Raw genomic sequence first — 18,669 nt, 5'->3', positions numbered from 1 at the left:
TATATCAATGATTGAGTTATTCAGCTGCTGTATGACCAACAACTATATTTACTGACATAATGGCAAGAACTCATAGTAAGCAGCAAGCTAGTCGAGTAGATTAAATCAGGTTTGTATCCTACGTAATACTACACAGTGTACTATACAATGCAATTAGCTGATTGTTTATGGAACTAAAATCTGAACTATTAATTATCATTCATTGGATAGTCAGATAGTTAATAGAGGTATCTGTGACTTGGAAATCAAAATCCGATTAAGAAAATTAAGAAAAGTTTATTTTTAGAAATTTTATACTTCAAACAAATTGTACTCGATCTTAGTGTACTGTATAAGAAAACTTATATTTAATGAAAGTTGGAGCCAAACACGGACAAGTGCGATAATTTTTAAAATTTGATTAAAAGAAAATATTATATGCTTGGGCTATAAAATAGACTAGGTTACTTTAATCGAGGGTATATTTTGGCGGGGTATACTCTGGCCTACTACACCGGTTATTGAACGTAGCCTAAAATTGGGAAACGTTGTAAACCATATCATTTTGTATAGTTATAATGTTGATATGGAAGACAAGCTAAATAGTTGCGGGTTTATGTTTTATAGTTTCATGTAAGTCATATCTTCACTGTGTGTTAGAATTACTAGTAGATTTGACTATTTTTATGTACTACTTTGGTGTTCCATGATATGATAATAATGTCATTAAATTATCCTTGTTATAATCCTGATCTCAGTTTTAATTCTTGCACGTGTTGATCATTTAATTGATGGAATTTTTTTTATTTACATAGCTTAAATTACGATCAAAACGAATGCATCCAAATTTATTTAACTTATAATCTATTGTCTTTAGCAGTTAAATTTGATTATTCAAAAAAATTAGCATCCATCTTTATTTGCCACCTTAATCGTCGATAATGCAATTATTATCTATGTAATTGTTAGCTTGTGAATAATTGAGGCCACCAATAAATTATGATTTGCCGTGATAAGTAAGAAAACGGTGACTGCTTTTATAATCTTTTCTAGTTAATAAGTACAACAATGGAATAGGTAATGTTATATTATTAAAGAATTCAATTGAACATTGACACCAGTGATAATATTCTTGTTTGAAATTATACAGCACTCGATTATTTTCTAAATATCTTTACCAGTTTTTTTATGTTATTCCTAGTGAGGAATCATCGAATCATTTAATTTCAAATTGTATATTAAGATCTACGACCAATGATTCTGTTAAAAATTTTCTTACAACGATACATCAAAATCTTCATGATTAGCTAAATTCATTAAATTAAATAAATACTGCCACTACTAAGCAATGCGATCCACATTTCTACAAAGTTTCTGTTGATATCCTAATTTTTACATATATTACGCGTAAATATTTGAAAAAATGAGCGGAAGAAGTTGTTATAAGCGTCATTAGAACCTCATATGAAGATGAAAAACTTTAATGGCCTAAATGAAAATTTTGCATTGTTTTCGTAATGAATGCAGCTAACATCATGATAGATTCTTATTTTATGATAAATTATATATTTATATGCTTGATTGTGCATTTATCCTATCCACAAATAAATGATAGTACCTTACTATCTGTTATGAAATAAAATAAGAAATCATGTTTGTAATAATTTCTGTCTGACAGCATCGATATCGAATTAATAGAAGAGTAGTAGACATAATTACAGTGTAGGTTCCATAGCAAATAGCATTTTGAAAATATGGAAATAAATAATAAAGATATGCATACATGCATAAGGGTACATAATCACACATTTAATTTAAATTATAATCTAAGCTTTGAGTGAAGTACTCCATAATAAGCTTTATCTAAATGTTTTAATCCTTAGCAATGTATTAATAGTGGCGAATACTTATTTGGGTTAGTAATATTGTATTTTATAATGATTACTATTCTGTATAATTCCTATTAAATTAATTGTCTATATCAATTAGATTTGCAAAGGAATTCGTTTTTTCTTTCCCATCGTGAACATAAACACGAGATTGGCTAACTGGCGTTGGCGGAGTCTCACGAGATGAAAGTTTCTTTTCTTCTAAGGGATCAGACTGAATATCAGGAATCGATTTATGTAGTGAATTTCCCTGAGCTAAAGAATCTCTTTTAAGGATTTCATCGATGTTTCGCCTTCCTTTAAGCCACCATGTTTCCATCATGCCTTTGCCCTAATTATTTCATTATTAACAATAAATCTGACTAGCCGATTTAGCTGATATCGTTTAAATACGATTGGATTCACAAAAACAATTCCAACGAAACCACTTTTTATTATGATTAAAAATAGTATGATTCTCGTGCACTTTAATCATTAAACGTATTCAGTGGTAATTAGCATTTAGTTTGCTATTTATTAATGCTATTATTGATTTTACCTTGACATTAATTTGGCCCCTAGATTCCATAATGTAGCATCCAAATGAATCCAAAATTTGACGAGTAACTCCGCTAATCTGTATCTTCAAGGCTAGGTAACAGATTCGATTATGTTATGAATTCGCGCTAGAACAACTAAATTTCTGGCTTTTAAATATTAGATCTACGGTAAATCACTTAACATTTATTATGATATTAATTATAGATAGAGACATTTTAAAAATAAAGTTGAAGTTTCCAATCAAATTTTGATGACTTATAAATGAATCACTAACTGCTCGAGTGTTAACCCTTGACATATTTTACTACTTTTTTGCCATACATTTTGGAATAGAAGGCAGTCTAAAATCAATACGGCAAGTCTATTGATACAAGTTAAATACCTTCTCCAGTAGATTCCATTCTCGATGCAGTATTCACAGTATCACCGAATAAGCAATAACGCGGCATCTTGAGGCCCACTACTCCAGCTACAACGGAGCCTTTAGTTATAAAGTCATAGGAAATTATCGAATTGCCGTAAAGTAAGAGTTAAGTGAGATTTTCTAGCTTATGTGCACTATAGCACTAATATACTACACACTTTAAAAGGTTTTTATAAAACGATATCACAGATCCATTCTATTTAAGTCTGATGATATTTAGCAATATGATGCTACAGTTTTGTTTCTATTATGCTCTAATTTTGTATAATATTAAACTGTAAATAGTATATCATTTACCAGAATGTGTTCCAGCTCGAATACAGAACTTCCATTGTGGCATATGAGGTATAACAAATTGATCGCATACGGCTATTAAATCAAGTGCCATGTTAGCAATCTCACAAGCATGCCTAGCATTCTTTTGTGGTAATCCAGATACAACCATATCTATTATAAAATTTTGTAGAAAGAAGTTATAAACATGGATTCAGCTTTCTGCGATATATCGTATCAAAAATGATTGTTTTTACTATGTCTAAAAATAAGAAATATCAATAAGTGCTTACAAGCATCTCCGATAGTTTCTACTTTATAGACATCATGTCTATCTAAGATATCGTCAAATGTAGTATAAAGTTTGTTTAGCAATGCAACCACTTGTATTGGTGTACTTTGGCTTGCAATAGATGTGAATCCAATAATATCGCTAAAAATAGTTGTTAGTATAATCAATAATTAATTAATTTAAATCGCTTTAGTAATCAATTAGTGCGACAAGTTTCAAGACGAAATTGTTCGCTGAATACCTAAAGAAAATGGTGCATGATTCGTATCCTTGAGCATCAACTCCTTTTCCTTGCCTCAGTTTATCAGCAACAGGCTTAGGAAGCATGCCTCAAATTCAAAAGTATCGATTTGCTAATAATTAGTAGTGCTCAAATAAAATCAGAAAGTAAATTAAACTTACTATATAAAAGACGATCTGTTTTTTGCTTCTCTAACTCTAATTCTTGAGTACGCTCGGCCACTAAAATTTCTAAATCTTTAGAATATTTTTCCATCTATATAAATTAAACGTAATTATACTATCATTAGTTTCTAGATGCACGTTTTAATTTTTCTTGATTTCTAGACTTGGATAAGCGATTTCTACTAAGTTCTTCATCAAATGATAGTAATAGCTTAAATTCTTTGCATAATACCATGCTCATCATAGAGTCTACAGGGCTCATTTTCGAAGGATTGATTTCTACCAGTATTTTTTTGATAGTTTCAAAAGTAGGCCTAGATGCCATATCTTCATCCCAGCAATACTTGATTAGCTGTAAATAATAGTATATTATCATATTTAATCCTGTGATTAAAATTATTCTTTCAAAAATGAAGAAGAGCTTATTGCTAAAACGTGCTTTAAGGTTGGTGTAGTATTGTAGCGATTTGTAAAAGATCTACTTTGAATTCATTAGCGTAATACTATCTAATAACTGACTTCCTGATATTTTGATGGATTAGGACAGAAAGTTTCGCCGCTTCCTCTATCAAGCTCTGGCAAGGGAGGTCTCCAAGTTCCATCATCTTGTGAAGTGTCCTAATTTAAGTTTTATAAAGTTACTATAGTGAATGAGACTTGTCTTCCATACCACCAAATAAAATTATTTGAGTTAAGGAGTTGTAAAGAAAAGCAATCACGATTATAGCTCGTTGATCAAGTAGCCTTAGCCTAATTCAGCAATGCAAACCTCCGCAGTTGGATCTTGTCTAGTTGCAATTTCGATTAATATAATTGCATAGCTAGCAAATGAAAAGTATTGAATTGGTACTTATTAATATAGAAACTCAAGGAAATCGTAATTTGCGATAAAGCTTAGCATTAATGATCAAAATCTAATAAATTGTCATTTCAAATACCTGTAAATATCTGTTGTTGGCTCTGGTGGTGGAAGCTTGTCATAGTGTAGCAATTCTGGAGGTAAATAAACTCTCTCATATCTTCGTTTGGAGTCGCTGTTTTCATATTCATTCATTTCGATATTTTTTATTTTCGTATCCACTTTTCGTAATATTGGTACCCCAAAATCTTATATAACGCGATATAAAATATGAATACTGGTTAGTTTATGCTATTTTGCGGTTAAATGGTTATACCTAAGCATCTAATTATCTAAACCATCAACCGATCGTCATTATATTCGCGTTTTAAAGTAATCTACAAAGTGTAATCTACCTAACTTCACATATAACGATTTAAAATTGACCACGTTAAAACAATCACCTGTTATTTTAATTGTCCATCTGTCGTCAATGCAACAATTTGATGACTTTAAGCGACCATGAAATAACTTTCTAGAATGCAGGTAGGCCATTCCACGTGCAATATCAGCTGCAAAAGATATCCTGAAGGACCAGTTTAGTGGGACATCATCGTTCTGCAATACATCGTATAAACTGCCTTTAGGGCAGTATTCTGTAAGGATGTATACGTATGGAATATCGATAGAAGCACCAACAAATTTACAAAGATTGTTATGTTCTAGTTCCCTATATGACGATAATAAAAATAATTTAGGTTAGGCTTCATTACTATATACGCAATTTCCACTTTTTACTGAGTGAGAAACTCTAAAACAATTTATTTCACGTTTTCGACTAGAATTAAGTTCGGCAATAACATCATTAATTAAGCGAACCGATCAGATAACTTTACGTATTCCTTTTAATTATATCCTAATCTAATATTATTATTAATGGTGGCAATGTAATAACAATGTACCAGCTTAAACTAACGAAAATTATTATTATGGAAGGTATAATTTGTGATGATGGAAATATTTTACGTGCATGAACAGTATACGATTAGGTTGTATAGTTGTTATTGTCAATACTGATTTAAAATTTCTCCAATGAAATTGCATAATAAACAGCTATATTAGGGTACAAATCATTTATAATTACCTCAATTGCCGAACCTCTCTTCTAACATCCATAGTAATACCAAAGGTATTCTTGAGAATTTTCTTGATAGCTACTACTTTACTTTTACTGTAGTAGAACACAAGTAGAAAGACAAATGTGAACTAGTAATTCTATTTTGCAATTTCGATAATTTATATTTTATGGATAGTACCGAATGATCGTTACACAAGGTGGCACAGTCAATTAGCTTAAAAGAATTACTACTATGAGCAGTATTTAAATAATTAAAAATGGATTATTCTTGGTGTATCAAGCTAGTAATTACCATATCAAGTACTTACTAAATGCCTGTTTCAGTGAAAACCTGCACATTTTGACCTTGTAATGAGCCTGGATTAGCCATGCTAGCAAGACTACCTAAAGCATTGCGCACACCAGTATCTAAGTGATGAAACAGTAATATTGATTGGTAAGATTAGAAAAAATATGAAACCCATAAGCAATGTCGGGTAAAATCTTGAAATAGGACAGAGAGAGGTCCTTCAAGTTATTTCTTTAGAAATATTTGGCAGCCTGAACTAGTAAAATTATAATCGAGTTCGTAGACACTATCAACTACGTTACCCGGTCGAATTTCTTCATGATTAATGATCCAACTTTCATCCCAAAACAATTTACGTTTCTGATAATATATCCACTGCAAATACATCGAATAATTATACCAATAGTGATGATAACCATTATCATGCAAAGTAACTACGAAAAAGTTTGCATTATTAAAGTAAAAACTTACCGATATTGCGGCTATGCCACTGACCATCAAGAGAGCACACGGAACAACTATAGCCGCAATTATACTCATACATAGTCCACAATCACTACGGCATGTTTCACCTGGAAATAAATAGTTTTTAAAACCGATAAAAATACTATATAAGCCAGCAGATTTATCAACTCGAACATTATGTCTACATATATTCAGCATTAGATACAATATTTGATACAATACTACGTCACTTACAAGTTTCTGTTCCATTACAGACTCCATCACCGCAAACTTTAATATTAATTAAGATATAAGAAATTAAAAGATATTCATATTTGGCTTTACTTGCTTAATTTAGACCGCATTTACAAACAATAAGTCAAAGAGGTTGCAATCCTATTTTCTTTAGATGCTTATTATAACTACTATTTTATCATAATACTATAAAGTAGATTAGGCAATTACCAGTGCTTGGTAAAACTTCTAACGTTGTATGAAGTGCAATTTGCACTTTGAATATTCGAATATGAGCAATTAATGAAGTATGACCGGCAGTGAATAATGTCAGAGGGAGAGTCCAGTTCTGATGGCTCATGTTATCGACTTTTGATGGTGTATGAGTAAATATACTACCCTGAGGGCCAATCCAGGGCCCACAAATGGTTGCATTTCGAGAGCTTAACTACGAAAGGTGGAAAACAGAATTAAAATAAATGAATATTATTTTACCCATTCACAATCGAAGCACAACAAATTTTCATATAAATCATAATAGCATCATTAAGGATTACATAATTTTTTAATCCAAGCCAAGAAAATAAATATGGTCTCCGAAAAAGCGATTAATCGGATCCAGTATCGATGTTCTACTTACTTGAGTTCTCGGACAGGAATGGAGATTGACATGATGCAAACAGCAATTATCTTCAGTTGCAACTTCTGCACTAGGGCATTCAACGCTTTCACACCAATTCTTGGCTTGGGTCCAATTTCTGTTTATTTCGGTACATAATGAGGTAAAAATAAATCGAATTAATAGACTGATAGTCTATAAATTTATATGATATTCAAGACAGAGATTTAATTTCTAGATGAACATCGCCTAACTTATCCATCGCTAGCGAAATAATAAATAGTTTGCTTGCTGCAGTAGTTGCTTTGCAATACTTACCCTGGGTAAAATCCTCTATTTACAATATACTGATAAAATCCATCCGATGCCGTAATTCTGAAAGAGACATTAAATTCTTCTGCAGATCGAACTGAGTCAATACGAGCACCAAACCAGTTCATTCTCAAGCCTAATAACATCATTAAAGAGGGATTCAATATCGCTCATTGCAATAAACATGCAAGATTGATTTCGATTTCTATTGTACACGGAACATCTTGAAAATCTAAAAATAACTAACCATTACAAGGAATCATATTATACTCATTTGGACTTTGTAATGGCCAACAATCGTAGAGTTGGTTAGTTAAGGCATGCCATCCGAGACAAGGCGAAATAGTATACTAAAATTGGAATGAAGACAGAGAACTTCATTAAATTTACTGGCAACTCTTAATTTAACTAGCCATACGTTGTGAAATACTACGCAATTAATTGTATTTAATTTATGGAGCAATTGAATATATATAAATGTTGTCAATGTCAACTTCAAATGTCTATTTTCGTTTTCGATAAATTTTCATACCAATAAATAATTTATAGAAAAGTATAGCAGTATTTTAAGCTATCAGATAATATAAATAAGTAAATACTATTCCTATTGAATTCGCAGCATCTTTCATATATTATAATTCTGTTCTATTTCTTGATACTTGGTTCAAGTTTTTAACACAAAAAATAAACTAGAAATTTTATCACCTGTACCAGAAGGTTGCATTGAATAAATCAATTTTACATTCTTCTATACAATTTAAGATTCTTAACTGCAGAGATGAAACCAATAGCTACAAATTTGTTATGAAATCTGCTCATTGCTTAATATTTCATAGTAGAGTGGCCAAGCAGAATTTTTTTAACCTCAATCATAATCAATTCACTGGCATCACATTGTGAAGAATCAGCCTTTGAAAGTATAATATGAAGTAAAAAATAGTTACGCTATTTCTGTGCTCTAAGTTTTTAATTAATGATATTCTCATTCTGAGTACACTTTTGAAAGGATTTCATTTGACAGGCATCATTTAGTATAAACCGCATGTTTACATTTTGTTGACTATGTCATAAACAATATAACTTTGTTTTCACCTCCTTAAATATTTCATATAATCACGATTATTGATCTATCAGTTTTAATTTTGCTTTCATTTCACACCACATTGTTACGGCAAATTGAACTTATATCTTATTCATTAATACTGTTTCTATTATTGTGCCGCTTACTGTCCAACTTACGGAAATGAATTACTAATGTCACAAAACTCTCGAAAGTGCTAATATTACAGAATTAACTCGTGATATTTTAGGGCAATAATATACTGAAATGAAGGTATGGCTTTATCCTATTTTTATAAAATTAATTGATAGCACGCAACTCATATTTAACAGAAAAGTGGATTAAGACAACAATTTTAAATTTCTGTCATTTATACGACAACAAGAGTAAGCTAGAGTTCATCGCGGAATGAATCCTGTAATAATAGTTATGCCATTGTATTTTTCTTAGCTTGGCCATTAATGCAATAGATCTAAACTCATACTCTAATTATAGCCTGTCTCTATTAATGATGTGAAGTTAAACTATTAATGATATAAACTAGGTAAAGTTCTTACAATTTGATAAAATTTTAACATGTTTAAATGACACATTATAGTCAGTCATACAATCGTAGCTTCTGCAATTTTTAATTATAAGTAGCATGTCGTAACATAACGTGTACTTTGGCAATAATGGTATATCGGAAGCACGAAACGGGAACATAGCAGGAGAGACACTAGATATCTTAAATAAACTATGCGCATATTTAGATATTGGCAATGGGGTAGCTATATTCCCTTCATTTTTATTAAGATCGTAAATAAATCAGTTTGAAAATATAAAATAGGTCTTCAGCGCGTATTTATTACGGTTAGAAAATTATGAATTTTTGTAATGTTAGCATGTTGGAAAGGGCAAAAGGAGAACATAACAGAAGAAGTATTAAAGAAATTATACGTGCTTTTAAGCGTTTATGATGAGGTTAATTATATTCCCTTACGTTTTTATATTAAAATAAATCAATTTGAAAATATAAAAATTGCTCTTTAATTGACGCGTATCCTTTAATATTGGAAAATTAAAAATTCAAGGAACTATTTCAATATAGTATGTTTAATGGCAAAAATAGCACATCAAATCGAAGATTACCCTAACGTCTGTATTTTGCTGATGAAATGTGACAGAATTATTAAGTTTTGAAATAATAAAATAGCTGTTGACTTTAGAATATGGTTTCTTAGCGTCTTGAATAATCCATTATTTAGTATTTAATTTGATGATTGGTTTCAACTTAGCGAAGGCTTCATTTATAATTTATAGCAATCTTTGCCAAACTATTTAGGCCTACTATCATTATTTTCCGTTGATTTTCATACCCTCATACTAACAAGTTATTTCAAAACAAGACTTTGACTTTCGGCAAAGTTAGGATTGTAAGATGTACTGAATAACAGATCCGGCAGAACCAATGAATTGCATAGCATTAAGAATTATTATGCGCATAAATTATGAACTGGTAAGATATTGTAAATAGTTGGTTAGGGTTATGAGCGGCAAATTTTTATTAGCTACAGAAATTGTATCGTATCTTAAGGATCATCGAATATCACATTGTAACTTAAAATTTTAGTTTAGTAAGGAAATAAATCAAACTTTATAAAAAAATATATGTCAGTGTCTACGTTGTTAATAAAAATTTTACTATATTATATGAAGATATTACAATTTTTCGATCTTACATAATCATAAAAAATACTTATTTTAAATTTAAGATTGAAGTTCGATTTTAAGGATTTATATGTGTCGTACCGTTAGCATTATTAATAACATGTAGCAATTTAGAATTTCAATTCGATATGGAAACAGAGCTAATTTATAAAACTGGAGTATATCCGTGTTTTAGTACCACCAATAATCAATTTTAATAAATTAGATGTAGACATTGCTATCAATAGATCTTCTATATAGTGACAGCAACTATTCTTTTAAATTACTAAGGCTCAATTTCAAGGATACATATATATTTGACGTACTTTAAGTAGTATTTTTGCCTCAAAACTATCCGGAAAGTTGAATATTAGAGACCGAGGCATTGGCAGAACTTGAAATCAAATGTATAGAGTATTTTGTACTTCCGGAATACTTAGAACACACTCTTAGGATGTATCTGTACTCTTACCTACTTTTCATTAAATTAGTATGATCGATATTTTAAAGATATACAGGAATTTCTAACGTATTTAAAAAATATTTAGATTACGTATGTTAGATTATCCAGTTCAAATCCCTAACTGGATACGTCAGGGTAATTTCATGATGTTGTTAAGAGCATCTTGTACAAACTAAAGGCGAATATGTGATATACAACAGATTTGCCTCGAAACAGATTCAACTAGATGCCCATTGATTTCTTACAAATGCAGAATATTCACAATCCTTGACTACTATCAGTATTAGCATCCAATTAGTAAGCATTCTTTTATCACAACTACTTCCGATCCTAATAATTAAACAATTACAAGTAAATGTCGCATGACTTGACGATATTATATAGCTACTCTTGTTGATTAAAAGAATTTCAACAAAGAGACCACCTGCATCTGTGATCTAATTTACTTTACTGTTATCTATATAGATATAATTACTGTTTTCACGTTCCATAATATATTATTTCCTTTCTTTAATTTACCGTAGTCTATTCAATTACCAATCGGCAACATTGATCACGTCATTATGTCATTAAATCAAGTGGAACACTTTTCACTCGATTGGTATCGACAGATATTGAATCATACTTTGAATGTATGGACAGATTCAATGCGAAGTATTGTACTTGTCTCACCATGCGAAGATTGACTAAACTTCAAATTAGTGCAGCTGTTGGTTATAGTAATGTCAAATAGTTATTGAGAATAGAAAGCTCTATCCTCGACGTTAGTACCTGCATGTTGCTAAAAGTATAAAAAATTTTTGCATCTTTTAATATCACATCAAGTTATGAGTAAATAACTCGAATTAAGTGATCCACTCAGATTTACTTTTGGCTAGTATGATAGCTAGCCAGTAGCAAAGCATGGTTTTCTATTTATCTTTTGCCCAATATTGTATTGAAAATTAATTTGAAATCAGTAAAACTTTCAAGCTACTCAGATTAGAATACCATTTACAACGGTATTTAAACTTTTGTTGAAATTAATCAGATGCGGAGTTTATCTTTGGATTATAGTTGTACAAATTTAGTATAAATTAAAGTAAATTTTTTAGATGATTAAATAATACACTAAAATTATAGTAGTATGATAAAGAAGCGGAAGATAAGGATTGATCTATAGTATCTTCAGTTGATATGGAACGTTTGAAAATGATTTATGTGATGGTATTTCGATTGAGATGGCTCGATGTGACGACGTCTTCAAAAGTAAAATAAATAATTTGGAATAGATTGTTGATATTGATCTCTATTTTAAAGATTAGTAATGCTTTCATTACCTTTCATTGCTTTAAGGCACACCCGTTTATAGTGATATAAACTCGTACAGTTTGTTGATAAACTTTAGGTTAACACTAATTAGATCAGATACCACTATCGTTTGATCTATGTAGCCCAAGATCATAGTGAAGAATACTCTTTTTGCTCATGATTTAATTAGGTATTATTCTCTTCATAAACGAATGTAATCTCGCTAATACGATTTACCTATGTTTATTGCTTGGTATACAGCACACTCATACGAAACAATGTTAAAAGCTACTTTTTTAAGCTATGTCTTCCACATTGCCCAAATAATTTAGAAAAGTAGGACTAACACGGAAAGATCTACGATACTTGATATCAGATAGAACGTCTATTGATAGAGTTAGCGTTACAAGAAAGAAATTCTACTATCCCCTCATTACTTTTTTTTAATTCGTTTAAAAATTGTAGAAAGAAGAAAACGATTCATCATTCAGGGAAGAATTAAATAAAAAATGCAAGTGCCGTCGTGTTTCATAGCGACATTGGACCTAATCTTTCAATTGATTCCATTTGCTTTATCATTTGAGTTCAATTATAATGATTTAGGTTAATTTATAACCAGTCCATTTTTTAACAGAGAAAAGGAAAAAGGTAAATGAATTAATTGTATTGAGATTCTGCCATTTCAATAAAATTATTTTAAAGATCCAACAACAACAATATCATCAACAGTAGTCAATTATCTTAGCATAAGTAACCTTGCTCAAAATAATCTCACAGTTATCCTTTGCTAGATCACAGTGTTGTTATTAATGATGCTAAACTAGTGCTGTTATCAATCTGTGATGACTAACAAATACTTTATTGGTGATCAACTCAATCATTTGTAACTTAAAATAGAATAGAGTGGATAATTTAAGTGCTTTGTATTGTTATTAGCGTAAGTTGATCACACTATCACTATGTGTAAAAATGATTTCAAAACTCGCGACAGCATGTTAAACAGCAGTCGATTATAATGATCACAAGTAGCTTCTTCAAGACAATATCCAATTTGATCATATTTGGCCCATGATGTTATTTTTACGGTAGCAATATCCAACTGACAATCCGAATTGGATTTAGATTGGGAAGAAGCAGCGGTAATAAAATACTATCCTATATTCGCTCAAATAGAGGACCGAATGTTTGTTCAACAGAATCGATAAAAGCATAATTTCAATGTTCTATCCTAGTTTTGATATAACTTTCAAGCGTAAAGAATCATCTTTCGCCTCAATTTGAAGAGTAAGATAAGGCACAGACTACAAGAAAAAAGGCTTCTTCTAATATAGTCCGTAAATAAGGTCTATAATTAATTATAATTTGCCAACTTTATCTCGAAATTGATTGATTATAAATGATGGGTGCAATACAAGAATCAACTTTCACCTCGATTTCAGGTGTAGGATAAGATCAAGGGAAAGTAACGATATGCCACTGTAAGATCAATAATTTGGCGACTTGATATTGAGATTGATTGCATAGAAGCAAGGACAATTTCAAAGGCTCGTAGCGGCTTTTTTTCAATTTTAGTTAAATTACAAATAATAACGAAAAAGGAATAGCTGTACTTCGAATTTAGTATCGTTCCATCTTCAAATTGAAAATCATTTCAATTACGAGCATATCTACAGCCGATACAGTCTGTATTAGCAACCATCTAAAATTCATCTACACGCAAATATGGGATAACTTAAACAACTTCCAAATTATAATTATACTAATGCAGAGTCATAGGAAGACGATTAAGAATCGATCTAGAATATGCTATTGAGATTTTAGACGGATTGTTCCTAATATTGGATAAATTGCAGATTCAGAAATTAGGATGTAATAGATATCTGGCAGTGGTATGTTTAAACGGATCATTTTCTTAACTGAAGTTAATCGCTACTTTTACACTATCGAAGAAATCCCAAACTCGATTTAAAGCAAACCGTGATTTAGAAATATTAAGTCGTACCCTCTTGTCAAATTATTTGCTCAAACGGAATTACTAATCAAACCAAGACTATAAAAATGCCACAAAATTGATGCGTATATTGTTGTACTGGATAAAAACTATATTGGTAACAATAAAAATCGTTGATGATATTATCGATAACACAATATGAAATAATCTAAACTTTATCATTAATATGTTTTGCATATATTTTCGACGAGTACGAGCCAAGGTATTTCAATTATCCAAAGGGAAAGGATTGAAGGAAGGGAACTTAATTAGTACTATGCTATTTGTATGATCTTTCAACTTTAATGAGTGGTATGTGCTGCAATGGAACATTGCTACAACTACATCAAATTAAGGATTGACATGTTAAAATAAAGTAGTGCCGTTATGGATCGGGTTACTAGAGCCGTTGCCATAAAGAGTTTACGCATCGAATTGACTCAAAGGATTCCGTTCATTCACGAACCTTAGCCTTACAGAAGTAGCGAATAAAATGAATGGAAGGCCATCCGATGACTTAAAGTTAACTTAATTGCGAATCATTGAAGAACAATCGCTCTATAGATGCATACATTGGTCCATAATTAAAAGTGCTACAGTTTAGAAAATGTCAACATCTCAGCAAATTCTAATTTTACGGCTTTGATGATGATAAATAGGGTAATGCTTGTATCTCAGTAATATATTATTTTTTAATCCTAAGTATAGACTATCGTTTAGTTCTAGTAAATAATTATAAACAAAAGGGGTTGTGATGCTGGAAATTAGGATCATTCCTATTTCACAAATCATTTCGTCATTAAATGATAGATCATTTAGGAAAGGGAGCAAGATTTTTTTAACATTTTGTTCTGCATTTGTAGCAATGAATATGATGGATCAGATTTTGCAAGTGATCTACGACTAGTGTTAAGTTGAATGGAAAAGAATAACAACAATGGTTCCTTTCTATCTTACTGATAGCTTTCTGATTTAACAAGCTTAATTTAAAACTGATAAATTAAACAGAAATTTTGTTCACAAGACAGGAATAAAGAAGAATATTCTAATTCATCAATCTGGTTGAAAATATCGGTCCAACGCTCATCACGACTTTGAAATCATTTTTCCAATAGATCTATAGCGAGATTGACACACTGCATGAAAAAAGAGTTACGGTTGTCGTATAAAAATTTATATTTTGTTGGAAATAAAAGCTTGAATAGTAAAATCATCTTTGATCGATAAAGTAATCGACAGCTATCTTCTATGGCCTACTATAACGATATTTACTTTAGCTGTGGCTTACTCGATAGAAAGATGATTGTTAAAATAACGCTGATAAATTAAAATCAATCACGCAAAAAAGTCTTTAACAACTAACCCAAACAAATTGTCTAGGGATTTTGATTTGAATAAAGAAGGAGTATTAAAAGGAATAAAACGAATTCGCTAGATATTACTCGCCTATGCGATAGATAATAAATCATGATCGACGTTGAGATTCGCGTAATCAATCAATCAGAATATCGGAATTGGCATAAATTTAAATCAGTTCAATCCCGTACAAAAAATGTCCAACCTTGAACAATTTCTTGATTTTAAAGACGATTTGGACTTAAAACAAGTCAAAATAATAATCTCAATTCTTTCAATCAAGATAAAAATTTGGATTAAAGTTTAACTAAAACAAGATCGATCATCCGATCCAATTTTGAAAATTGTATGACTATTTCTTGAAGCATGATCTTAATTAATCAGCGTAAGTGATAACAATCATCTTCCTGCAATCTTTATTCATTACTTAATGCTATCCATTTATTTCTATTTTTTACTCATCAAGCTAGAAGGAAATATTATCCAATTGAAAAGACATTAACTTGACTTACCGTCAAAATGATGATAGCAAAACAAGCAAAGTACTTGGCCATAGTGATGAAACTAATTTCTTTTTTTAGTAACAATATTATCGTCGTCGATATAAATTGAACGACTCCAAAGATTTCTTGACTTGATTTAGTAGATTCAGTTAAATAATGAAACAGGATCACTTTCTTTTTTCTCTTTTAGTAGACTAGGATCGACATAAAGATCGATAGTGATAATGACTATCCAATTGGAAGTAGTAGTATTAGGTAAAGCGTTGAAAGCGGAACATTGAATTTAATCTGCTCGCTAAGACATAGAACTTGAAAAACGGCAATCATAAAATGAAAAAAGAAGAAAATGTAGGCATCAACAGTCCAATTGACGTTATAAATTCATCCCTTAACTATTGTTTGAAGTAAATAAACAAATTTTCAAACTCTCGTTAAATAAAGAATATTGCTATCAATTCAATACATAATATGCATAAAATATTAGCCAACAAATCATCCAATTCATCATAACTACATTGATGATTTTTATTGATATCAATACTCTGGTGATGGCTGGCGCTTTGTTCTCGACTTTAAAACAAAGCCATAACCACTAATAATTCTTGGTCATAATCAAGGTTTAAAATAAAACTTGATTTTTTGTTTAGTGTACTCTTTAATGCCGTCAATTTGACATAAATCGAATTTGATGCTATTAATTCCTTGTAAAGAGTATAACGAACAAGCGTTACTGTTAATAGCTCACTATTGGATGATAGAAATTGATATCAAGTTGCTTTATAGCGTATGAAATTAATTTTTACAGGGCTTCTCCTATAATTACAATCGATTTGTGACTAATATCGTCAATATCATTATGGTCGATTGGACGGATGGATGTCAATATAACAAATAATTAGCGGATACAGGGCTTACGAATATTGATCGAGGATGACTGACATTTTTGCCCTATAATACAATCATATCGACGTGGAAACCAAAGTATTAATAATTGGTTAGGGATAGAATTATAAGAGATACTACTAACGTCAATCGGCTTGATGTATTCTACCATCAATTCCCAGAAATAAAGTCAGTAATAATAATAGTAATTATTAATTATAAATCATTTCGATATCGATTTATAACCCGCATTCTAGGAATGATATACCCCTGCCATAGTTGATATCATTCTAATTCAATTGGACACCTCAGCGAGGGTAAAGTATGAGGCCGTGATAATATTAGATGATCAAGAAATCAATTGAAGTACATTAACTACTGAACCGGATAGATCAAAATAGAAATACCTCATATGGACGTTTATAGACGTGAATCACTATCAAATTTAGTAGCGATGATATTTGCAACGATTATTGTATATTACAAATCATTATTGCGTAAGGATCCTGTAATGTAATCAATATTTCCGACATTGATATCTTTCTGTGTGCTATATTGCTATGGATAAATTAAAACTGGATGTAAAACCATTGATAATATCCTGGAATAAGTGCAATAGCATTGTCATATCAGAATCATATAATATAAACAATACTTCCTGTATTTATATCTGTCAGCGTCCTATGTTGCTATCAATAAATTAGAATTGAACACGAAACTTTTATACGTATGCCATAAATTTTCTTCTTTGCGAACGTTTCCACTCCTCTAGTAACTAATATCCTAATGCACTCAGGGTGCATATAACAACGCAATAACTTGGACTATTCTTTATGGCATTATTACATAAGGACCATATAATGTAATCAATTTTTCTTATATTCAGATCTGTCAGCGTCCTATCTTGCGATCCATAAATTAAAACTGGACACATAATTTTTACAATATCTTGGACTATTCCCTATAGCTACAAAATCATTTGTAGATTCCATACGGAAGATGATATTTTCCACCAGTACTGTCAACTGCAAATTATTTTCACATAAGGACCCTATAATATAAACAATATTTCCTGTATTTATATCCCCCTGATCCTATCTTGCTAGCGATATATTTAAGTTGGACACAAAAATTTTATAATGCCCTGGACTATTCCCTATGGTTATAAAATTTTTTTGTTAGATTCCATACGTAAGGAAACCGCATGTCACCATTTGTTTTATTCATTCGCAAGTAAAATTTTAGAGTCTAAGTGGATATTTTGGGACCTAAAGAGAAGATCTACATGGAAAGTATTATGATAGCTTAAGTTTATACAGCTTGATATCTTAGTTTCTGCTCATCGTCATAATATAATACTACTGGTTGTGCTTTTAAAAATTACTTAAGTAACCCTTCATTAAACTTGACACCAAATCTACCGGGTAGAGTTTATACTAATCTATCTATAAGTAAAATGTCCACGAAAATATTCTTTGATCTAAACTTTACAAATTAACTTAAACTGAACAAAGATAGAATAAAAGGAAAATCTAACCAGGGACACATGCGACTTATTGATATTTAACAATAAAAAATTAAGACGATAGAATTATTTACTTTCAATAATAATCGGAAAATAAAATATTTAGAGCAGCCAAGATATGACAAAGAGAATTCACTTCTATTATAGAACTGTTTAATTTAAATAAATCCGTACTGGAATGACTCCAATATTCACTAATCACGAACTTTTCGTTGGCCTAGTAACTCAAGATTCT

At 30.7% G+C, this 18,669-nt stretch overlaps 1 protein-coding gene across 1 annotated transcript; it reads right to left on the bottom strand.

The window, feature by feature from the left end:
* Nucleotides 1–1,947: 1,947 nt before the first annotated feature.
* Nucleotides 1,948–9,329, bottom strand: TRIADDRAFT_59364 (uncharacterized protein; the record flags this gene model as incomplete). Its single annotated transcript, XM_002115276.1, has 23 exons — nt 1,948–2,199; nt 2,407–2,498; nt 2,791–2,889; nt 3,130–3,279; nt 3,399–3,538; nt 3,639–3,726; nt 3,800–3,893; nt 4,035–4,154; nt 4,322–4,420; nt 4,572–4,623; nt 4,741–4,909; nt 5,105–5,370; nt 5,785–5,871; nt 6,087–6,186; nt 6,370–6,442; nt 6,539–6,639; nt 6,767–6,802; nt 6,977–7,193; nt 7,386–7,503; nt 7,683–7,812; nt 7,924–8,026; nt 8,541–8,585; nt 9,294–9,329. 23 exons carry the CDS (start codon nt 9,327–9,329, stop codon nt 1,948–1,950), a joined length of 2,667 nt encoding a protein of 888 aa, XP_002115312.1.
* Nucleotides 9,330–18,669: the final 9,340 nt, after the last annotated feature.

The sequence above is a fragment of the Trichoplax adhaerens genome, genomic scaffold (assembly GCF_000150275.1).
Source record: "Trichoplax adhaerens TRIADscaffold_10 genomic scaffold, whole genome shotgun sequence".
NCBI lineage: Eukaryota > Metazoa > Placozoa > Uniplacotomia > Trichoplacea > Trichoplacidae > Trichoplax > Trichoplax adhaerens.
This window is presented reverse-complemented; position numbering and strand designations above follow the sequence as displayed.